The sequence below is a fragment of the Microcaecilia unicolor genome, chromosome 6 (genome assembly GCF_901765095.1).
Source record: "Microcaecilia unicolor chromosome 6, aMicUni1.1, whole genome shotgun sequence".
Lineage (NCBI taxonomy): Eukaryota > Metazoa > Chordata > Amphibia > Gymnophiona > Siphonopidae > Microcaecilia > Microcaecilia unicolor.
The window spans coordinates 299,515,750-299,541,210 of NC_044036.1; the positions used below are offsets into that span (position 1 = coordinate 299,515,750).

General features: G+C 41.2%; 1 protein-coding gene across 1 annotated transcript in view; it reads left to right on the forward strand.

Moving 5' to 3' along the window:
* DNAH9 (dynein axonemal heavy chain 9) overlaps positions 1 to 25,461 on the forward strand; it is a 408,742-nt gene that overhangs the window by 286,743 nt on the left and 96,538 nt on the right. The window contains exons 52-55 of the mRNA XM_030208005.1: positions 9,798 to 9,986; positions 12,893 to 13,128; positions 15,523 to 15,645; positions 19,651 to 19,855. Of these exons, the coding sequence (XP_030063865.1) occupies positions 9,798 to 9,986; positions 12,893 to 13,128; positions 15,523 to 15,645; positions 19,651 to 19,855 (753 nt within the window). The remainder of the gene's footprint in view (positions 1 to 9,797; positions 9,987 to 12,892; positions 13,129 to 15,522; positions 15,646 to 19,650; positions 19,856 to 25,461) is intronic.

Sequence of the window (25,461 nt, forward strand, 5' to 3'; positions counted from 1 at the left end):
AATTTGTAAAGTGGTGATTGGTATTTGTTAGGTTTTTTTCAAATTTACAACTGTTGTTTTTATATTTTGCACAGTACTAGGGGACATTTTCTGTTTCTGTGGTGTTGTATTGTATGCAGAGTCTGGCATCTTGGGGGTTCAGTTTAATTTTTGTCTAAATAGAAAGTTTAAATATTACTACTTATTCTATAGTGGATTAGGGTGTATCTGTGTTTGTGAAAAAGACATGGTTTTCAGTTGGCATTGACTGTGCAGGAACGACAAGCCCTGGAGCTGGGGGCCTTGGAGCTCGGAGGGAGGGGTGGCCGGCTCTGGAGCTAGGGTGGGGCGGAGTTAGGGTGGGGGCGGGGCTAGGGTGGGGCCCCGTCAAATTGGTCTGCATAGGGCCCCGCACTTGCTAAGACCGGCCCTGCAACCATATCATCCCACTCACCGCTTAACTCTTCAGAAAAAATGCCCAACACCCCAGCCCCTCCCATATACATTTCCCAGATATCCACTTACACAGCTACAGGCTTCCTATAAATGCAAAGATGCATACTCAATTACATCATACCTCCAATTATGCAACTACAGATCCATTGCCAACCTAGTGAGACACACTAATATTTGTGTTTTAATCCAACCCATGCAGAAATGCTTGAATGTGCGAACAAAGGAAGGGGAAATGCGCTATTGCATTACACTCTGTGTGCACTTTCCAAGTTGTTACTTTTAAAGCTATGCTAGTTCAGAATTATGGTTCTGGGGACCTGGGCTTAGTATCAAAATTTAGAGAGAAAGTACATTCGAAAAGCCAGGAGGACAGAAGAGTGAGCTGAGATAAAAAGGGAATGAATGGGGGAGGGTGGGGAGAGGCACAGGAACCAGGTGGTTAGGAGGGGGAGTAGACCCCAGGTTTGAAAGGAGGAGTGCTGCAGGAATAGTGGGATGAAAACGATGCAAAGGAGTTGGAGGAGTTAGGATGAGGAAGAGATGCTGCTGCTGCTACTTGAATCCTCCTCTCCCGCAGAGTTCAACCTAATGCAGGATTTTTACTCAAACATCATAAAAATACTGAGGAACCTGGAGCAGACTAGGATCTGCCCTATATAAATAAAAGAATTAAACGGCACTATCTACAACTATAAATGTAATTTTAATAATATAATGATTTGCAGGACCTATGTTGAGATTAAAACAGTTCCACAATGTGTGGGCTAGAGATTCTTGTGTGCTTGAGCAATGCTTAGGAGTCTGTCAGTCCTTGGGATGAAGCTTCAGGACTTTCTCACACCTCAGTAGCAGGTGAGAGAGGAGCACAAACTGTATGTCTGGCTTCTTTATCACACTCCAACTAATCAGCTTCTCTTAACACATTTGGCTTGATTAATATTAATTGAAGATTAGACATGTTAGCAGCTAGAATCATTAGCATTATATAAGCATCATGCATACTGTTTAAGTTGCTTCCAGTATCCCAGAGGCTAGGTATCCTCTTTTCACTTCTCTATAGCGCTCAGAGGCCAGTGACAATCAGAAATGGGAAGAAGTCATAGGATTCACCTACCAGGGGCAATACTGCTTCAAGTACCTGTTAAATTCAGTGCTGTAGAGCTTTAACTTTATGCACATCAACCCTTATAAAAATCTGTCTATCACAAATTTGATATCCTAAATAAATCTCTTAAAGCACAAAGTGAAGTTCATAGGGTTGTCCAGTCAGGAGATTTCACCATTAGAGAGTGAAAACAAGGGTCAACATGCAAAGCTGTAGGTGATAACTTTTGATTGGCCTAACTTAACGTTTCTTTGACAAGGTTTCAAGAGTTATCCTTTCTTCATCAGGCCTAGTGAATATAATTTATTTTTGTTAAACGTGGTCATATCAATGAGACTGGGTAGAAACTTTACTCAGTAGGTGACATGATAGGAGTCACTTGACAATAAAAAAAAAAGAAAGATCATTATAGAAAGCACTGCAGTAGACCAGGCAAGCATTAACATGGACGAAGATAAGAGTTCTGAGATGATCAGCATAGAGGAAAGGTTTGACACACCTAATAGTAAGAAGGAATAGCAAACCACAACATCCAGTTGTGGCTTTAAAAAAGAGAAGCCAAAGATAACACCAGGGATCAGTTAGTGTTCTGGAAGATCAGAGGAGATCCATCAGTAATCAAAGGGGTAGGGATGAAGGCATGTGAGCACAGAAGATGAATTGCCTCACATTTTGAGATGTGTAAAAAATAGACTTCTTATAGTTACACGAATATACAAATGTAACTTTACCTGGATTGAGCAGAGGCATTCCTGAAGGCAGGGAGGGGTTTGCTTTTTGTATGCAGACTTTTAAAATATGCACATACATTAATCCCCCCCAAATTGTGCTTGCCAAACAGCAGGTATAAATGAAAATTCCCTAAGTCAGTTTTCAGAGCAGAAATACAAACATGCTTTTGTTTTCACTACATAGGAAAAAGTATGTGTACTTCTATGCATATTTGCAGTTAAAAAATTGAGAGGTCATGGCAGCCATTTTTAGGAAGCTGCTGCTAGAGGTAGGAGTGACAGGTTTTGCTTCTGCCCCCAACACCCCGCTGGAATACCAGGGAAGTCAGGTAGGCCCCTGGAGAAGGTCCTGGAGCTTTTGTTGGGTGGGCGAGGCAGAGCAGACCTACCCAGGGGGGATGGTACGGTACACAGCGGAGCTGCCCGGGGGGTGGGAGCGATGTTTTCAGGGGCCGTGTCACCACGGGAAGAAGAAAATACAATTTTTTGTGCAGGTCCCGGCCCGATATTCAGTTGGGGCCCGCATAACTTTCTTATGCAGGCTCGGCTGAATATCGGCCAGACCCACATAAGCTCTAGCAGCCTTCCCGCTCAAAATTATGCTCCAGTATTCAGTGCCGGTGCCCGGACATGGCCTGGCACTGAATATTGTGACATAATTTAGCTGGCAATGATCAGCATTTTAAAAAATGCTGACCGCCACTGGCTAAACATTAGGGGGTATATAGCACCTCTAAAAAATCAACATCGAAAAAAAGCCTAGGCTTATCCTATAAAGTGGAGGAGTGGCCTAGTGGTTAGGGTGGTGGACTTTGGTCCTGGGGAACTGAGGAACTGAGTTCGATTCCCACTTCAGGCACAGGCAGCTCCTTGTGACTCTGGGCAAGTCACTTAACCCTCCATTGCCACATGTAAGCCGCACTGAGCCTGCCATGAGTGGGAAAGCGCGGGGTACAAATGTAACAAAAATAAATAAAGTATGCCTAAATTTAGGCGCGGTTTATAGAATACACCTAGCACTTGTCCATGTGACTAAATTTAGTCACGGGCAGTTACACCAAGTAAACCTTGGTGTAAATGACTAAATTAGGCACAGACTGGGTGTATTCTATAACAGTGTGCATAGTTTTAGAAATGCCCATGACCTGCTCATTCCATACCCATGGCCATGCCTATTTTTCAACTATGTGCCTTAGAATTTATGCTCATTACTTTACAGAATATGCTTAGACTGTTGTACATGTAAATTCTAATGCCAATTAGTGTCAATAATTGCTTGATAATTGGCAATTGTCATTGCTGATTGGCCTGTTAGCTATTAAGTTGCATGTGCAAATTCAGAATATGACTGGATTTGCACGTGCAACTTAAGTCACACTGTATAGAATCCAGGGGATAATGGGCATTGAGCTATAACATAACAAATAATAGAAGAAGCAGTGCGAAATCGGAGAACAAGTATTTAATTCAGTAGGATTTAGCACAGTAGAACCCCGGATTATTCGTGTTCGAATTTAAATCACTGTTCGGCCGAATATGAATGCTGTATTCGGGGGCACTATTTGTGACTGAATTGAATATATGAATATTCAGTACAGCCCTACAAAGTAGGGTAAGCAGATGACTTTTGGAGGGAAATTGAGCTGGGTGTGAGAGAGTGAGTGAACGCAGTAGAGTAGAGCATGGGAGAGGAAGAGAACAAGCATCACTAGTGGGGTCAAGATGGGGACAATGGAATTGAGGGTGGGGAAAACTAGTAAAAAGGAGGATGGAGGTTGAGATTAAGAGTGTTTAGCCTGGAGGGGATGGGATGAGAGCTGATAAAAGAACACTGGATTGTCAAGTCTTGGGTCAGTCTTAGCTAAGGGAGAGAGAAAGAGGAAACTTGGGGTCTATTCTTAGTGTGGTGAGTGATTGGGGTAGGGGTTGGAGGGAGAGAACAGAGGGAGTCTTTCCAGACAGGAGTAACTGGGTTTGGGGAAATTCTGCACACAAATTTTTTAAAAAGCATTTGTTAAGTGCTACTATTCTGTATTGCTTTATAAGTTAAATGTTCAAAGACAGTGATTATATAATGTACTTTTGACATGTGTGAGTAATTTTATAATAGATAACCTAGGGGTCCTTTTACTAATGTGCAGTAAAAATGGCCCTGCGGTATCAGTGGTGGCAGTTTTTGCTGTGCACCAGGGTCCTTTCTACTGCGGTGGGTAAAAAGCCTGAAAAAACACGTCTATGTGGTAAGCTTGCACTTACCATGTGGCCATGCAAAGGGGGGAAGCCCTTACTTGCCACCCATTGAGCTGGTAGTAAGGGCTCCCGTGCTACCCCAGTGGTATATATATATTTTTAATCCACCTTCACTGGAAATATTGGGTGCACAATTTTCTATTATTTTGTACATAATAATATGTTTTTTTTACTCAGAATTCCCCCTAAAGGAAAATTTCCAAACTCGAAACCTACCTTGAGGAATATATTATTTCATATAGTCTCAGGTTTCAAGATAGTTTCAAGTGAAACCTAATAAAAACTGTTAAGATGAGGTGAACTGGAGCAGTTAATTAGCATGTAAAATTATATTTTAATTAAGAGAGGAATTGTAAAGCATGACGTTTTATCTCCTGGGCATCTTTAGGCAGTTAAGTCTTCAAGCTTTCTACCTCTATAAAATTATTCTCTTTTTTTGGTGGGGAGGGGGATTGCCAATCATCTGCCTAATTTACATACCTTGCGGCCGATGTCTTGTTAGCAAAGTCTGTCCTGTCCTATGTGTTTTATTCACAACTACCATGCTTATTCATTTCAACAGGAAAGGGAGAAGAATATTTTGTTACCTGGAGAAAAGGGAATAGTATGCCGGAGTTTGAAGTTGTGGGGCAGGGTCCTTCTTGAATCATCACATGAAAGGCCTTGTATTCATTCTTCTGTATTCCCCCAAAGGTTATTAAATGCACATTTCAGTAAGGGCTACGGTATTTGGAGCAGTTGTTTATGGTGTGTTGGGAGCCTCCTGTTGTATTGCTCTTGGAAAATCCAAACTGCTGGAAGAAAGGGCATTTTAAAGTGATGTACTTTAGAATGTTCCCAGCCCTCCTTAAGAAGTAGAAGACCAGGAGTTCAAAATGGCTGCCGAGTGAAACAGACGTGCGTTTCGAGCTCCCGCAAATTGCCTGATAATTTTCGCTATGCCTAAGAGACGGGGGAAAACCGCGGCCCCAGCCTCCCAGCGGTTAAATCCCCCTACTCTAGTTGGCCCAATGGATACTTTTTTACGGGTAACTCCCAATCCTACCGTGTCAGTGAGCGGCCCGCTGACGGTCTCCGCGGCAGTTGAAGGCCTACAGGAGAGTCTTGGGCTGGAAGTTTCGTTAAGCCCTGACAGTAGAGCACCTCCCCTTCCTCCCCAACCATGTGGAGCCAGCTCTCCGAAGGTGGTGCCTCTGAACCTGAATTCCGAAGAGGTTCCAGGAGTCGGTAGGCAAGAGGCAAGGCAAGAACAGGCGGAAGCAGTGTTACCCATGGTTATTGGAGCAACAATGGAGGAAGGTAATGCCTCAATCCTGGCAGGCTTCACTTCACCACAAACGGAGGTAGAGACTACTTTATTTCCTTTGTTACAGACAGTTAAGCCCTTTGAAGTAACATTAGAAAATCTTTGGACACTGATTCTTGATTTGGGGAAGGCATTGTTACCTCAGACGCATAAAATAAAACAAGATCTTGGTTTAACACAGGAAAATGTGAAATTATTGACAGTACAAGTTCAAAAACAAGAGACTGAGCTTCAACAAGTTCGTGAGATACAAAATACAATGTTAAAAGATTTGACAAACTTAAGACGAAAAACTGAGAATCTGGAGAACTATTCGAGAAGTCATAATCTACGTTTTATAAATTTTCCTTATTCTTCTATAGTATCTCCACGAGAGATGCTAAAGCTTTACTTCAAAGATATAGTCCAGATTGGAGAGGAACATATCCCTCCCTTTGCTCAAGTTTTTTTATTTGCTTCCTAAAAATTTGCAAATAAAAGAAAGTCAGCCTTTGGATGTTACAGCGCTATTAGAAACATCGGATACAGATTCAATTATCCCAGCTACTTTGGTAGCGACAGTAGCGCTGATGCCAGATAAGATTTGGATACTGAAAATGTTTTACAAAAATTGTGATAAACCATTTAAAGGATTAAAGATTTCAATTTACCCTGACGTCTCGACGGAAACACAGACTCGACGTAAAAGATTTCTTAAAAAAAAACAAGAAACGATTAATATGGGAGCAACTTTCTTTCTTAAATTCCCATGTAAGTGTTTAGTTACCTACCAATCAGAGAAATTTGTTTTTTTTGATCCCTCCCAGCTTGAGACATTTATTACATCGAGAAAGGCTGTCGAAGTTGAAGTTTCGGCAGTAATTAGCTCTTGATTTATTATTGTAATAGGATCAAATGCACGATATGTTAAACTCTTCCTAAAGGATTGCTAAGTCTTCAACATGTGTATTTTTGAACTCCAATTGTGGACTATTAACTGGCAAATAATTTAAATTCTCTGTTGTGATATTTTCTTTGAATTGATGTAAATTCTGATTTAGCCAGTTTTCTCATCAAGTTTAATGCTTGTAATAATTGTAAAAAAAAGTTAAATAAATAAATAAAAAAAAAGAAATAGAAGACCAGTCCATTTTAAGGGAGAGTAGGGGAAGCAGGAATGAGGGATGGTGACCAGCAAGAAGGCTTGATTGAGCACAGGAGATGGCATGAGGTCAAAAAGTTGAAACCACTTAGGTTTGTTTGTGTTTCCCCTTCCCTGAGCAGCTGTCATTCTGCATACACTCAAAATAAAGCAAACAAACCTATGAGCTGCTGCATCCACGTTGTCATTGTTTATTGTTGGTAGCATTTGTATTTAATCTCACTTATATTTTCAAGTGTGCCAGCTTGTGCAGCATACGGATGTACACAGAGGAAGTATAATAATGGAATAACTTTTCATAGGTAGAATAGTAATTTGTTATAAATTGTAATTAGTGTGTTATTTGGAGAGGCTGGTTATAGGGACACTCTAGCATGTGTTATATTCATGCAGAGATTTTTTTTTATCCTGGTAAAAACAGCCATCATGTTATGAGAATCAGGTGCTCAACATTCAGAGTTTCTATCTATTTACTTATTTATGGCATTTATATCCCACATTAAACATGGATTAGGTTGAAACCTGGGAACATTTAAAATCTTTTTTTCCCTATGCCTAGATCAAAAGAGAAAGATGGTTTGTGGGATTTTTTTCCTTTTGTCTCTGAATGCAGTGGTATATTATAAAAATGTATTTCATATTGTTTATTACTTCTATTTAAAAGAGAGATATTCAGTAATGAGGGCAGAGCTACCTTCGTGCAGAAGTCCAGAGTCAGTCAAAATGTGCCAGCATTTTCCAGTTCTGTGATATATATTTATTTCTTCTTCAAGTCATTTTTCAACAGCATTTTCTCAGCTATTTTCCAAATGCAATCGCAATTATAATGTTAGTTAATACGTTTTGGATGTTACTGAATTCTATTATTCTATCTCACTGTATTTCCAGTTTTGGCACAATATAAATCATCACAAGGACAAAATATTAAAAACCCAATAGACTGCATTAGGGGCTTGTATCTCATTTAGTTAAACAAATTGAGAGATCTGCATGAAAGAAAATATTTATTTTTATTATTTTGACTTATGAAAACCACTTGTCCCTGAAACATGCTCAAAACAGAATCATCCATTTGTACAAAAGAGATGAGGTGAAGATGTGATTCCATGTGCCCCGATGAAAGGCAAGTTTAATTTTACTTCTAATCTGTATAACACCAGACTTCCCAAGGCAGATTACAACAACAGTTAAGATGAACCCATCAGTAAACAGGACATCCTCACTGAAATTTGGCCATGTATTACTGTATTATATAGAACAGTGTAGAAAAATTAGCACAAAATACAGCCTTTATTAGTGCTGTTTCCAGCAGCTACAATAAGTTTTGAAGCTGTTTTAGTGCTAACTAAATGATCATGCCTTAAGGGGTGACTTAAGTGAACTAGGCATGGTTTATAGAATAATGCTTAAGCGTAGAGGTCGAATGGAAATTTGGGTCCCTCCATTTGCACCAACAAAAACGTGCACATGCCTGCACCTAAATTTACACACAGAGCACCGATATTCTATAATTATGCATGTAACTCAAAACCACATGCTTGTGACCCTCTCATTTCCACCCCCTTTTTTGGACTATTCATAAATTTTAGGCGCAGATCCTACACCTAAATTTATGTGCGTAAATCCCAATTAAATCTAATTAGTGCCAATAATTGCTTGTTAAAAAGCCAATTATGGGCACTCTTTGGCTCATTATTCTGTTAAATTGCGTGATCAAATCAGGATCGTGTCTAAATTTGTGCACACTATTTTTTGTCTGCTTATTTTTTTTGTAGGCATAATATAAATCAAAATTTAAAAATAATCAATGCCTATAGTGGTTACCCTAATAACCATCTCCCTTAGGGGCCCATTTACCTAGCTGTGGTGAGCATTAATGCTTTCTTACCATAGCTTAATGTGGCATTCTGCAGGGCGTACTGAGGCATCCCATGGTATTTTCAACATGTGCACTACCAGCATGCTAAAAAATCTTTTTTTTTTTTGCCACGGGGGCATGTCTGGGGATGGAGATTGACTGTGTCTGCACTAATCAGCGCAGCTACATTGCTGTGTGCTAACTGATTAGCACAGGATTAGCATGTGATCTGTTACCACCTACAAAGTAGGAGGCAGTAACACATAATAATTTTTGTTAATGGCCACATGCTAATTTATTTATTGGGATTTATTAACCACCTTTATGAATAGATTCAACAGTGTACAAGTAGGTACAGTTTAACATAAAACTTAGAATTTTGTTAACAGCATAACAATAGTAAAATAACCAAAAATAAACAATACAATAAATGAGGTAAACTTGAAATCAGTAAATTGAAACCTAATAATAGAACTATCGTGAAACAGTATAAAAAATGTACACATTTAATGGCACTAGAATTAATGGCACTATTAGCTTATGACCATTAAATCGGAACATGGAAAATTGGCCATTTTCTAGCCACAGCAAAAATGGCCAAAGCACACAGAAAAGACCTGTGCAAGGGCACGCTAAGGCTTCTTTTTGCCGCAGCTTAGTAAAAGGACCCCTTGTTCTCTTATGAACATTTAACAATTGACTTATCTGCCCAGAAGCTTCTCTGTACTGGAATAGCAGAGAGAGCTGCAAATTAGGACCAGGGTACATTTTTAGCACTGTATGTAAGATCTCAAACAGGGATGCAGGTCCAACGTTGAGGCTGGGAGGGTAGGGACATGATGTACAGCTGGGAATATTCATAGGTTGTGATTGCAATTTGTTAGAGACCTGTGTAAGAAACTTCTGTGCCTGGGAAAAGAGCATTGTTCCAGGAGACACATCTAATGATGATGTTTTGGGGGAATTTTCAGGTGGGAGGACTTGCCTCTGAAAACGTGCGCTGGGCTGAAGCTGTTAGAAACTTCAAGCAACAGGAGAGCACCCTGTGCGGGGATGTGCTACTGATCACAGCATTTGTCTCCTATCTGGGCTACTTCACAAAGAAATATCGACAGGATCTAATGGATAACACATGGAGACCCTACCTCAGTCAGCTGAAGGTAAAGTCACACTAGGGTAACATTGTAATTGCACTATGTTTGCAGTGATCTCTATTCCTCGTCCTTTTTAGGGATGATTGTTCCAACATTGCTTTTGAATTAGTCCAGGGTTTCTGGGTCACACAAATTCGGTGCTCAGTGTTCCTGGGTACAGGTATAAACCACACTTGGCATCGAGTGCTCCTGATCACAGGTGTAATTCACATTCAGTGCTACGTGTGCCTGAGCTCTGATATCATCCATATTCAGAACTTGAGCATTATCCACAATCAATGCTGCTTGTGTATGGAGGTAGCTAGGCTACACCTGCATTTGGCATTGTGCAAATTCAGAGGTTCTAGATGTGATCTTCTGATGAACATTTTATGATGGTGACATTTACTCTGAGCACTTTTCTAAGAGAGTGCAGTGCTGCCTCAGAAGGGTATGACAATTAGGCATGACACTGCCTGTCAGTAATTCTGTAATGAAGTACAGTGTCTGTCTGTGATGATGTAACAAGGTGTGACACTGCCTGTCAATGATGATGTAATGATGCTGCCTTTCAGTGGTGACCTAATGAGGTGCTGAACTGCTTGTTTGTGAGATGTTAATGAGTCATAACAATGTAATTCACAACACTGTCTCCTAGAATGATGCTATCATCAGTGGCTATACTTATCTTACCCTTAAGCCAATGATTCTCAAAGTAGGGTTACCATATTTGCGGAGACAAAAAAGAGGACACAAAAAATAAAATTCCGCCCCAGCCCGCCCCTCACCCTGTGCCTGGTCCTGCACTAGCCGCACAGTCACCTTAATCCCCCAAGAAAACCAGATTCTATAAACAATGAAACTACTGGTAAAAGTAATAGAAATGTATTTTCTTCCGTAGTCTAAATACAAAATTAGAAAAGATGTACATTTCCAAAAAAGCAGACATCCATGAGCAGCATGCCCGCCTTTTCTTTCCCTCTCATCCATGAGCAGCATGTCCCCTCTCCTCTCTATTCCCTTCTATCCATGTACTACATTTCCCCCTTTTCCCTTCCCTTCCCTTCATGTACAGCATGTCCCCCTCTCCTCTCCCGTCTCTCCCATCTATGAGCAGCTGCACTCTTCTCTCTCTCCCCTCCCGGGCCTACCTTGCAGCCCTAGTGGTCTAGTGGCTTCTTCAGGGCAGAAAAGAACCCCACTCTTTCCTGCCCACTGCCGCAGCTTCTTGAAAACTGCTGCCAAGACTTTAAGCGGTGGCCTCGCAAGACTTCCGCAAAGTCTCACAAGGCCTCTGCTTGAGGTCTCGGCAGCCATTTTCAAGAAGCGATAGTAGCGAGGAGGTCAGCATCAGCTTGCAGGAAAGAGTGGAGTTCTTTCCTGCCGTGAAGAGGCTGCTAGACCACCAGGGTACGCTACGGTAGGTGGGGGGGGGGGGAGAATACAAGCCCGCCCACCAACCCGCTCTCCAACCCAGAAACCCAGACAAATGGGCTGACTGGAAAAAACATCTAGACCCCTGACATTCCCCTGAAAAGGAGGACATGTTTGGGGAAATCCAGACATATGGTAACCCTATCCCAAACTATTGGTCAGGACCCAAGATGGGTCACAGATACAGAATTGGTCCCTCATCCTCTGAACCTCTACCGTGATCTGTGGCTGATAGTGTAAGTAAATATGCAGCCTGTGAGTCAGTAAATGTCATCAGGCCTTGCCTCTTCCTCCTGTGTATACTTTCAGTTAACCCAATCAGGGTACAGGGGTCTGTGAGCGTATACTGAAAAACTGGGCTTGTGCTGACTGCTGCTGCTGCTACCACCACTGCTGTCATTATGCTATGGATGTGGGGGAGGAGGGAGGGGGAGCAGAGGAGAAAATGAATTAGGGAATTGAAGGGCTTGCAGGTCTGCTATTTGTTTCATCATCATTTGGGGGCGCATGAATTTTTAAGTGTTAAAATGGAGTCATACTGGATAAAAGTTTGGAAAGCACTTCCATAAACTATTAGTTGCTGATGATACGATAGCCTGGTGGCAGACTTGTGGCATAATAATTCTCGATATGGCACTTAATGGCTGCTTCAGGTTTGGGAGGCAGACCGGCTGAGTCCTACAATCAACGCTGAGCCTGGATATTCAATGCTGGGCTGTTTCTGGTGCCCGGCATTGAATATCTGTTGGGTTTTTTTGGCAAGTTTAAACTTAACCGCGCTGGCTGGTTAAGTTTATAGTGGCCAAAAATAGGCCTGCTATTTGAGTGGCCCAATTTAGCCGCCCTTAGCTGATGATGCACTGAATAATCGCGACTAGCCTGTTATATCATGTGATATAGCCAGTTAACTGCTATGCACTAATAGTCAACAGAGATAACCAGCTATCTTAGTTCTTAGCCAGTTAAGTGCTATTTAACCAACCAGGAGCCGTTCCTAGCCAGTTAAATAGCGCTGAATATCAGCCAGTCTGTGCTTAAAATAATGAAATAGATTTTCCTGTAGAACACTGATGCATTGAATTGATGAGACTCAGGCCTTAGTCCTGCTTATTTGGGCTGCAGAAGTGGAAGGGTAGAGAAGGTCCTGAGTGTAGAAAAGGTCAAACCTGACTTGCTACTGGATGTTGAGCCGTAGCCTGAGCTGTGATTTGGTTCTTGCAGAGTAGTCCCTGTTTCAGTGCAGCTCATATTCTTTATACTAATGACTGAGCAAGCTTAACATGCTGCTGACCTGTTTTGTTGAGCATTCTGTATAACATTAAAAAAATATATTAAAACATCAGAAATGAAGACGGGTGGGCTCAACGTCAGGGTCTGAAGTGACCTGTACACCAAAATGCAGATGACACGTTAAACCATGTGATTTTACGGTGCTCATTCGTGACTGAAATGTACAGTGGCTTTCTAATCTCCCCTCTCTCCCTGTGCTATGCCACTAGGTGCCCATCCCTGTTACGCCAGCCTTAGATCCTCTGACCATGTTGACGGACGATGCTGATATTGCCAGCTGGCAGAATGAGGGGCTGCCCGCTGACCGCATGTCCACCGAGAATGCCACTATCCTGACCAGCTGTGAACGTTGGCCACTTATGGTTGACCCACAGCTACAGGGCATCAAGTGGATCAAGACAAAATATGGGGAGCAGCTGTGTGTGGTCAGGATTGGACAGCGAGGGTAAGAAAATAGCTTGTCTCACACTAGCAAACCTATGTTATAGGCTATCAGTTAGCATGATGTCACATATGCTATTGTGACTAAACCCAGAATGTGAGAGTAAAACCACATGCTTATCGTTTATGAAAATTTTCTATACCACCTTGCCTGGCACACGGGTCTAGGTGGTGTACAGGCTAAACCAGTGATTCCCAAGCCTGGTCCTGCAGGCACCCCTGCCAGCCAGATTTTCAGGATATCCACAATGAATATTCATGAGATAGATTTGCATTAGGTGGAGGCAGTACATGCAGATCTCTCTCATAAATATTCATTGTGGATATCCTGAAAACCAGACTGGCTGGGGTGCCTCCAGGACCAGGTTTGGGAACCACTGGGCTAAAAATTTAAACGGAAAAGAACACCATAATATCATAGGAACATAAGAGTATTCACACTGGGTCAGACCAATGGTCCATCTAGCTCAGTATCCTGTTTCCAACAGTGGCCAAGCTAGGTCAAATGGGAAAGATTAATCACACCTATACAACAATCACAGGCAAAGATTGAAAAAATTAGCTGAATAGAGTGTAGAAGCTAAAATAAATCAAATATAAATCGAATCAGATTGTATGCAAGGTAGTGTCGTTCCCCCCACACACACACACACATTTAGCCCTCAGGGCATTTACCAACAGCTAAGTTAAAGAGATGAATTTTGCAAAAGAGTACTAAATATTCTATAGGACAAATCAGATTGGAGAGAGAGCGGAATATGACTCCATAATGCTAGAGCAAGGAATTAAAAAGCACAATGGAGCACGGACTCATATCATGCAAACAATGGCAAAACTAGTCTATAATCATTTAATGACTGACATAAACGAGCAGGTGTGTATAAGGGATTTTAAGAGCAGATGAATAAGATGGAACACCATCACTCAATGTCTTAAAAGTCAACATTATAACGATTCAAGAGACAACCAGTGAAGATGGTAGAGGAGTGGAGTAACATGTTCCTTCCTCTTTGCATGACACAACAGATGGGCAGCTGTATTTTTTAAAGTTTGTAACCATTTAAGGTTAGATCTAGAAATCCCAGCATAGGTAGCATTTCAGTAATCTAAACGTAAAATAAATAGAGCATGAAGAAAACTGTGTAATGTAAAAGCATCAAAGTATTTGACAGTTCAGCACCCCTCAGTGAACTGCATTTGCACACTCCGTTGCAGTGAGGGAAGATCTAGCTCATGGTATGTCTTCCTGCTCACAACGCCATTTGTGAATTAATAGCTGGTGATACCATAACCTGCAAGAGTGCAATTTACCAACCTTATCCATCATCGATATACAGTTACTGAGTGTGGGTTAATGTGTAATGTGTGAGCCGCACACAGACATCTCATGAAGTTCTGATATTTCATGGGAATAGCTTTCTGGATACTTCTGGGAAGAATAATCAAATTATAGCTACATGATACTAGGTTCAACACTAAGAGTCATCTCTTAGAAAAAAGATCTAGGTATCATTGTGGATAATTCTCAGTGTGCAGCAACAGCCAAAAAAAAAAAAAAAGCAAGCAGAATGTTTGAAATTAGTAGGAAAGGAATAGAAAATAAAGCAAAGAACATCATAATGCCTCTGTGTTGCTTCATAGTTTGACCATACCTTAAGTATGGTGTTCAGTTTTGATCACTGTCTCAAAAAAGAGTAGTGGAACTGGAAGAAGTATAGAGAAGAGTGACCAAAATGATTGATGATTGAATGATTTTCATATGAGGAAAGGATAAGGAAGTTGGGGCTTTTCAACTTGGAGAACATATGACTGGATATGATAAAGATCTACACAATCCTGAGTGGAGTGGAATGGGTGAACAAAAAATATAAAGACTAGGGGACATGCTGTGAAATTTCATAGTAATATTATTAAACAAATAGGAGAAAATATTTTTTTCACTCAACACATATCTTCTGGCAACAAGTTCCAGAGCTTGTGGTAAATACGGTAAGCATAGCTGAGTTTAAAAAAGATTTTGTCAAATTCCTGGAGGTAGATCAGGGAAAGCCACTACTTATCCCTGGATGTAAGTAGAATGGAATCTGGCTAGTTCTGGGGATTCTACCAGGTACTTGTGACCTGACTTGCCCACTGTTGGAGGCAGAATACTGGGCTACATAAACATTTGGTCTGCCCAGTGCGGCAATAGTTATGTTCTTATATCTGTGGGTAGAAGATGGCCTCCAAAAAAACCCACCTGAAGTGCCAGACTACAACATTCTTAATTGTGCACATTATGCCTCAATATCCCTCAGAGCAAAACAATTCTGAAATTCTAAGATGAAGATTCTTTAGTCTTTATACTCAGATTCACTGCTGCCAAACCTAAGACTGTTTGTACTCTTGTATTTTCTAGGTACTTGGATGTTGTGGAAAGAGCTCTTGGACTAGGAGAAGTGGTTTTGATAGAAAATTTGGAAGAGACTGTTGATCCTGTATTAGGACCATTGCTTGGACGAGAAACAATCAAGAAAGGAAGGTAATACAGAGATGAGGAAAAGCATTTTAGCTGCATCTATAAGACTATTCACTGAGGCTTGCCAACTTTCAGAAAGGAGGGAGAGGAACCCCATGTCTTTACCAGTTACTGCCTTTGCTTTACTGTCCAGTTTCCCTCAGAGAGCCACTGCACGCAACATCTGTCCTTATACCTTCCCATCCATTCTATACCTAAAATTGATTAGCCAGGTCTCCAGGATTTGCCATACTCACTTTTTTCTATAGGATAGATCCAGACGTGCACTCCTATGACTGACAGGGGTAGAATGCAACTTCTCAAGAGTGATTCTTAGAGATGTTCTGTACCACAACCATAAACAACATCCTACCTCTATCATTTGCAGAAGTATGTAAGGAGATAACTAACTAAACTATTTGGGCAAAAAGACCTAGGGGTCCTTTTACTAAGCCACGTAGGCAACTACGTGCACCCAACATGCGCTAAAATGGAGTTATCGTCCAACTACTGCCTGGCTCATGAGCTAATTTCATTTTTTGCACATGCCCTCTACGTGCATATGAAAAATATTTTTTTATTTTCTGGCGCATGTAATGGATGCGGCGCACCAAGTGGCATTTCACGCATGTAGGTCATTAGTGCCCGGTTACCGCGTGAGTCTTTACTGCTAGGTCGATGGCCAGCAGTAAGGTCTCAGACCCAAAATATACATACGGCAATTTTCATTTTGTAGGACGTCCATTTTTGGCAAAAAAAGGCCTTTTTTTACAGGTGCGCTAAAAACTGGATTGGCGCGCGCCCAAAACCCACGCCTACACTAGTGCAAGCCATTTTTTAGTGCATCTTTATAAAAGGACCCCTGAGGTAGGTAATGTGAGGTCACTGAATCTGTTGCTTATAAGATGTGTTTATATGCACTCTACTTTTCCTTGTTGGAGATGCTTCCTATGTTATTCACTTGAACTTGGCTAGTGGTAGGACTTATAGAGGGAAATTATTTTTTAATTATTTTGTTTATTCAGCACTGTTCATGGGCATGCAAATTGCACAAAATCATCAAATAAAGCACCATGGTCCAGATTCAGTAAATGACGCCCAGCGCTATTCTATAAAGGGCTTGCCGGACACAAGGACTTATTTACACCAACTGAAACCAGGTGTAAATCCTGGTGCGCAAATTGAGCATGCATCTGTGGTATCCATAATACTGTGAGCAATGTTCTGGAACACCCCTGACCTGCCCACGCCTCTCTCATGGAATGCCCCTTTTGGAGTTGTGCACAGATACACTTAGGTGCTGTCCTATAACTGGGCGTATAAGTGTATTTCCTTGCTGATCTGCTATTTCAGTCCTGTTTCAGCACTTTGTATCTGTTGGAACGCTTTCCCGCACTGAAATTTGAGCACAAAATTAGCGCCTATCTTTGGGGTCCTGTTACTAAGCTGCGGTAAAAAGGGGGGGCCTGCATTAGCATCAGCATGTGTTTTTGTCGCATTCTGAGGCCCCCTTTTGTTGCAGCAGGTAAAAGGCTGTCCATTTTTGGGGAAACAAAAATGGCAGTTCAGTAAGTAAACCACTTACCACATGGCCATTTCGGTGGGGGGCCCTTTCCGCCACCCATTGAGATGGCAGATGGCAGTAAGGGCTTCCGCGCTAACCTGGCAGTAAGCGGGCAGTGCACGGCTCTGCCAAGATACTGCCTGTTAAGTTCCGTTGCTACAAAAGTCCTAAAAAATTTCTGTAGCGCCAGAAATGGCACACGCTGGAGTGAGAAGTACCACTAGGCCCCCAGCAGTAGTTCTGGATTGGTGCACAGCAAGCCTTTTGCTTCGCACCAACCCTTTAGTAAAAGGTCCCCTTAAAGCACCATTTATAGAATTTTCCCCCATGTGCCAAAGCAACAACAAGGTGTTTCAGAAAAAGTGAATCTCAGGTAAAAAGAAGCAGTGCTGCTTAGAAAGGCTCAAACAGTGCTTCCTTCAAATTCATCAGTATAAAAGGTGGTGCCAGGTTAAAATATCTAGACTTTCACGAAAAGCTATAACTTAGTCCAACATGTTTCGGTGACCATAGCGCCTGCATCGGGGGCAAAGCATATATTTATTGTGAGTCAGTTAATATAGCCACCTTTCAAAGTATACCGCTGCAGGCAGTCAACAGATCCCTTTGCAATAATACTGGGAAAAAAACACCCTTCAGCTCCTGGCAACATAATTTATTCACTTGTGCACATACGCAACAGTGCAATAATAGTGGGAAAAAAAACTTTTTCAGGTCCTGGCAACATGCACAAGTGAATAAATTATGTTGCCAGGAGCTGAAGGGTGTTTTTTCCCAGTATTATATGTATATAGTGGAGGAGTGGCCTAGTGGTTAGAGTGGTGGACTTTGGTCCTGAGGAACTGAGTTCGATTCCCACTTCAAGCACAGGCAGCTCCTTGTGACTCTGGGCAAGTCACTTAACCCTCCATTGCCACATGTAAGCCGCATTGAGCCTGCCATGAGTGGGAAAGCGCGGGGTACAAATGTAACAAATAATATATGGAAAACCCTGTATCCTCCCCTATGGGAGAATAACTATTGAAATGTAGTCCATAATTGTGCATAACACAACCTGGGTCTACCTTTATGATGAGTAGCCACCCACTTCTCATATATTGGCATTCTGTTCATAAGAGTTAACCACACATGGAATAAAGGCACCTCGTTTTGAATCCACCCTTTTAAGATAATCTGATGCATTATCATCAGAGCAATAAGTACACATTTTTTGTGCTATTAATGGTAGACTACCCATCTCCCCCAAAACAAGAGCATTCTACAAGTTGCACAAAGTGTTATAGAATATGACAGATTCTTGACTCATTAAGGCATGAGGATTTACATCCGGTTTCAGTTGGTGTAAATCCTCTGCAGATCCGAAAGCTAAGCACTATCCTAAATGGTGCCCAAACCACTGTTTATAGAATAGCACTTAGCACTTATATTTTTCTTTTTGGCACACAAATTTGGGCACCATTTACTCAATTTAACCCTATATGTTCAATCCAGTAAGCAGCCTATCAACCTGACCTATTTCCTGATTGAAAATGGCTGTGAGATGGATGGGGGTTTTTTGGACGTTATGTTTAGTTTATTAGCATTTGCTATACTGCCTTTGCCAACTTAGCAGATCAAAGCGGTTTACATAAATTTAAAAAATCAGAAGAAACAGAAAGGGAGTATTCATGTAGGAAAGACAAAAGCCATCCATATGAGTTAAGATCAGAGATAGAGATGAGACCTAAGCAGGGGAAAGGGGGCGAAGGGAAGGGAAAAAAGAGGGACGGGGTAAGGTACTCCTGAAATGAAATGGTCTAACAAGAAACACGGCTAGGTGCTACCAAAAGCTATCTTAAAAAGTCAGGTCTTTAAGGCTACTTTAAATTTTTCGTAAGATAATTCACCTCAAATTTCTTTTGGAAGACAGTTCCAATTAAAGGGGGCAGCGAAAAAGACTGCACAGTGGTGTGTTGATTCCAAACTAGCCTTCTTGGCCCAGGGAGAACCAAATAGTGGTCATTAATTGAATGTAAAATGTGAGCAGGGGAATAGGGAATGGTAAGAGTTGAAAGATAGCATGGAAGACGTAGCCAGAAGGCTTTGAAAGTGAGTGAGAAATTTATGGACAGAACATCCTAATTCTGACTTTGACATCCTTTCGAAAATGCCCTTCCACGTGTCAGTCACTTGCTGATGGCTATTTTTAATTAGCTGATAGCTGCTTTTCATGGGAACTCAGCAATGTTGTTAGAGAAAAACCCTATATAACCCTAGGAATGGGTTTAGCTGCATGCTAAACTGAACCTCTTTCTTCTCAGAATTTGGTGATTTCCTTCAATAAACTTGTTTAGCGTGCCCTAGTTACAGAATGAAGTTTATTTTCTATGAAATTGGAAATATATTGCAAAAGTCCCCAGTCATATCGTTTGCTTGAATTAGCCTTTATTTCATTTTCCACATCGCTTGGTGCCTTTTTATTTCAGATATATTAAAATTGGAGACAAAGAGTGTGAGTACAACTCCAACTTCCGTCTGATCCTTCACACAAAGCTGGCTAACCCTCATTACCAACCTGAAATGCAGGCACAGTGCACCCTCATTAACTTCACAGTCACGAGAGATGGTTTGGAAGACCAACTTCTTGCTTCTGTGGTCAGCATGGAACGTCCTGATCTTGAAGAGTTAAAGGTAAGCAACAAAGTGTTGGGCAAGACCATACCCTAGAAGAGTGCTCAGTGTACTATCGCAGGTATGGCACCCATCCGATGGAAGCTATGACTGACCCAGCACTGAAACTCACACACATGAGCATGTGGACAATGAGGAACTTCATAAGCGTTTACCGCATGCTCTGCAAGAGACTACCCACAGCTATTTCTTACAGATTGTAAACAAATTAAGGTTTACAGAATATACGAGTAAGTGTAATTCTTGTTTTCCATATTACCTGATGGCCTGAAAACAATATAAAGAATAAAATTCAGGAGCCCTTTTATTAAAGGGTTGCTGCGCGGCAACCTGGGACTACTGCCGCCCATCGTGGCCGTCGGTGGTAGTTCTGCCTCGAGTGCATGCCATTTCTGGTGCTATGGAAAATAATTCTGTGTATTCTAGTGCGGCGCTAACCTGGCAGTAATCGGGCAACACTGCTCCCCCCCCCCCCCCCGCATGGCCATGTGGTAAGAATAATCTTACCATATGGCCATGTCTTTTTTAGAGGGCTTTTTACCCACTGCAGTAAAAAGGACCCTGGCGAGGCAAAAACAGCTACCGCAGGGCCCTTTTTACCGCAGCTTGGTAGGACCCTTTAATTAGTATACTTACAAATTTTAGTCCCTTAAAAAACAGCACTTCTTAAAGAAAGGGCCCAAAATATTCCTCTCTTCTAGAAGAAATTGTCTATATTTTTTTCCTCTGAAATGGTTGTTTTTCAGTTTTGTTTTTAGTGTTTTTCTTTCCTTAGTCCATTCTACTTAATGCCTACTTGGTTGCACAGATTAAAAGCGGAAGGGTTCTGAGCATGTATTCATAATCTTGCATGGGAATACAGGCACATTTCAGTAAATGTTCCCCATTGGCTTTTGTACCTCCTTTGAGGAGATTCATTAGTGATGGCAAAATGTTAGTTTAAGCCAGGGCTTGAAAAGAAGGTTGAGGGTGTGATTGATCTTAGCCGACTGGTGTTTTAAATGACTTTTAATATGTAAAAATATGCCGTAGGGAACTTGGCTTTGTACTTCTTATGCATCTAATTATCTGGTATACATCTCTTATATGTGTAAGTGCTGGTACTTTCATGTAAAAGGAGCTGAGTGATGCAACTGTTTTTGAAAATATCTATTTTTACAAAATGCTTTTTTCTGGTTGCACATCTCCTCTCTTTAACCATTTTTATGAACAGGAATCACATCCACCCTTCCCCAGTCCCACAAAATCTGTTGAACAATTGCCAGGCAAAACTTCTGTTTCCTAAATCTATTGAACACAGCTGTCAGCATCCGATTTGCCCACGTTCATTAGTTCCACATAAATACACTCTTCCATAAATAGTGTCATATCTACCCCACTTCTATTACACAATTTGCAGTCCTCTTTCAAACTTTCCTTCAGCAAATACTGAACAGATCTCTTATTATCCCTGCATTTTCTATGCTGTTCTTTCCTTAGTTCAGTCTTAAATTTTCACCTTTGGGTTTTCTCCTTTCTTGGATATACCTGGAAGTCTTGCCAACTATCCTGTGGTGTTCCACAGGGCTCAATCCTGTCACCATTACTTTTCAATATTTTCCTCAGTCCATTTGCAACATTAGTTCAAGATCTTAATATATGATTTTTCATTTATGCAGATGATATTCTTTTGATATATCCTACGTATCCATTCTCAGTAGATCTGAAGCCCCTTCAAAAGGCACTTCCTGCATTATCTGTCGGTTTATATTCTCATAAACTTGTTCTCAATCCTGCAAAAACAGTGGCTTGTTGGATTACTGGTTGATTTAGCACACCATTGACTCAATTGGAACTTTTTGGATATAATAATGTTTCTGTTGATGCCTTTCTTTATTTAGGGATTCAGAGTGGCTCTAAGCTCTCATTTGATAAGCACATTTTCAATGTTGTGAAATGGTTTTTTTTTTCTGTTCACATTGTCTGCATTCTATTTGAAACTACTTAGATTTTAAGTCATTACACACATTACTTCATGCTTTCCTAATTTCCCATCTAGATTATTGCAATACTGTCTACATGGGGCTTCCACAATTCCAATTACGTCAACTTTAAACCCTTCAAAACTGCAATTTGTATGTTGTTTAAAGCGAGGCATTTTGATCCTGTCACTCCTCTATTTCTTGAACTCCACTGGTTACCTGTTTTGTATCGTGTTTGGTTTAAAATTCTGCTTCATACTTTTAAGACACTGCATTCTAGTAGTCCTTCATACATTTCGTGTTTGATTATTCCTTATACTCCATCCTGTTCTTTCCGCTCGCTTGACACCAATCGTTTGACACTCCCATCAGACATAGAGTTTTAAATGTAGCCCTGTATTGTACTGGTAGCCAATGAAGTAACTAAGTAAGTAGTATCTCCATACATTGAATGTCTTTCCTATGTGAGCGATTGTGGGCTCCTAGTATATGTGCTGGCCCAGTTTGCAACATGATATATTGCAGGAATTTGTGTCATTCTGCCTTTGGGGAGTTTCTGTTAATGGAATATTTCTTTGTGGCTCATCCTCCAGAGGTTAGTAGTAACTCTAGGCCTTTTTAATGATTGTTCTCAGTTTTTCCCCATCTCTGTGGTTTTCTTTTTTTTCTATTTTAGTAGCTGGACCAGCACCTGATAGCCATTCATTTACTGCACCTCAGCAGTGATTGGTCTGTTTACTAGCAGCTGTCAATTATGGGATCAATCCCCATTCAGTATTCAGCTTTCATTGAAGGAACCAGTTATTGCTGAGGTGCTGTGAATGAATAAGTATTAATAGCTGGTACAACTGATGCTGTATCTGCCTTGTGGCTAGACTACGGGTCCAGGGTGGGAGGGGGAAGGGGATTTTCCACCAGGTTTTGGCATGGTAGGGGATGGAGGTGATTGCTGGGGAACTGTTACATATTTTCTTTATCCGGGGTGGGAGGAAGGTTCTTGCTTTACCCACTACAGTTTAAATAATATCTGGAGGTGGGAATGAGAATGGGAGTACCATCCTTTACAGGTTTTAAATATATATATGTTTGGTGTCAGGAAAAGGGTCTCTGTTTGGCCTGTGTTTGAGTGTGGGAAGGAAGGGCTTGTGTGAGCCATCAAAAATTATGCAGATTGTGATAATGTTCAGCTGCTACCTGGATGGCTTATTTCCGTGTTAGCTAGACAGTACAAATAGCTGAACCAATTAAACAATTAATCTGTTTAAAGTTAGAGCCACTTATTCAGTGGTCCCACTTATATGGATGGTGTGGCTAAAAATCCATAAAATGTTAACTAGACAATTTTTTGGGTAAACTTTATATGGCCTCTACCCCACTGAATATCGCCTAGGATCAAAATGAATTAACTATGTGGCCCTAACATAGTGCATGGGAAAGATCTGCATAAGTATGCACTAAGCCTATTTCTTAATGCAGCTTAATGAATGGGCTGTGTCGGCATTAGTGCACGGCAGCTGCTAGCGAGGCTTAGTAAACATGGGGGTAGGTGATTTAAAAAAAAAAAAAAAAGGAACATTGTAACCACTGTTTTTCACGTAATTGTTTCTAAATATCTTCGTGTTTTATAGCCATTCTGAGTCTCATCCTCATGTACCTGGTTTTCTCCAGGAAGGGGAACTTGTGTGGGAGTCCTTTGTAGCACATCAAATATTCCTAAAAATAGCTCCTTCTGTTGATTACCAGACAGAAGAGACTGAGGGTCTCTTTTACTAAGCTGCATTAAGAAATAGGTTTAGTGCATCCTTATGCAGATCTTTCCCGTGCACTAAGCACATTTCTAGTGCGACTGTAAATTCGGCTGTTTTCTATTATATCTTTTTCTGGCTGTGTGCTAATGATAGTATTAGCGCGTGGCAATTAAAAAAAAAATTAACATGACAGCTCTTACCACCTCCTTTTTAGAAGGCACTAAGGGCACCCATGTGATGGGCGTGCTAACCAGTTAACAACAGAACACTTTAGTGCAGTCTTTCCCAAGTCCAGTCCCGGAGTACTCCTTGCCAGTCAGGTTTTCAGGACATCCACAATGAATATGCATGAACTTGACTTGCATTCACTGCCCCCATTATATGCAAATCTCTTTCATGCATATTCATTATGGATATCCTGAAAACTTGACTGTCAAGGGGTACTCCAGAACTGGACTTGGGAAACACTTTTAGCATGTCCTGTGTGGTGCCATTTTTTCTGTGTTAGGCACACACTGGTGCCTAACACAGCTTATTAAAACGGTCCTTAAGTGATTCAGTTGGCATTTATCTTAAAAGTGACAATAGAGCATAAACTTGACTGGTATTTGCAAGTGTGGAATTCCAACATAAGAGTTGGGTATCTAAGCTGAGCCACTTCCTGTATACTGCTGTCCACTAAAAGACCAGACTCAAAGCCTGAAAACCAAGCTCTGAGGGGGCAATTTTATAACAGGGCTGTTAAGTTAAGACGGTAGTATGATGTCAATTTTTAGCCTAGAATGAAGGTGCAGACATTATGCCTGCTCAGGAGCACGTGTAAATTTATACAAGTACAATAAGCCCAATAGTGCATATTTTATAAAGTACATGCATAAATTGTAACTCTGCACCAACTCTGCCCATGAGCATGCCTAATATATAGCTACACGTCTTCTTGCACCATGCATGCTTTTAGTTATGACCAATTCATTAAGGGGCCCTTTTACTAAGTCACGTAAGCATCTACGCACACCCAACGCCCTCCAAAATGGAGTTACCGCCCGGCTACTATGTGGTTCTTGCAGTAATTTTAATTTTGGCACGCGTCCCATAGGCGCATCTGAAAAGTAATTTTTATTTTCGGACTCTCCAAGTGGCATTTGATGTACATAGGTCATTACTGCCCAGTTACCGCGTGAGACTTTACCGCTAGGTCAATGGCTGGCGGTAAGATCTCAGACCCAAAATGGACACGTGGCAAGTTTCATTTTGCCGCATGTCCATTTTCGGCAAAAATTTTTAAAAGGCCTTTTTATGCGCTGAAAAATGATTCCCCGCGCGCCCAAACTTACGCCTACACTACCGCAGGCCATTTTTCAGCACAGCTTGGTAAAAGGACCCCCTAAGAGCCCATTTACACATGACAATCAGCATTTTAATTGGAGGGTAATTTTACATGGGGAATGAGCTTTAGGTAGTAAAGCATCCACCCGCTTTGGCAGTATTTGCATTATTTGTGCATAGATGTGGCCACACAATTTAAACCCTGCACTAATATACATTCAACAACAACAGCTCACTCATTATTTGTTGACCTCAGCGGCAGCTCGTTTCACACGGACCACTCAGTCCGTGCCTCCTCATAGGCCAACTATTTAATTTACTTCATACTCATTGCTAATAATACTTGTGAGATTTATGTTTATTATCTTAGATTAACATAAGAACCTGACGCCGGCTGCATCAGAGTGCAGTCCTATGGTGTTTGGGTCAAAGGTGCCTTATCTACGTATATGACTTTGACCCAAACACCATAGGACCGCACCCTGATGCACCCAGCGGCAGGTCCTTATCTTGATCTAAGGTAAGTGAATTTTTTTGGAAAAAATTACATAAAATGGAACAAGTGGAGTAA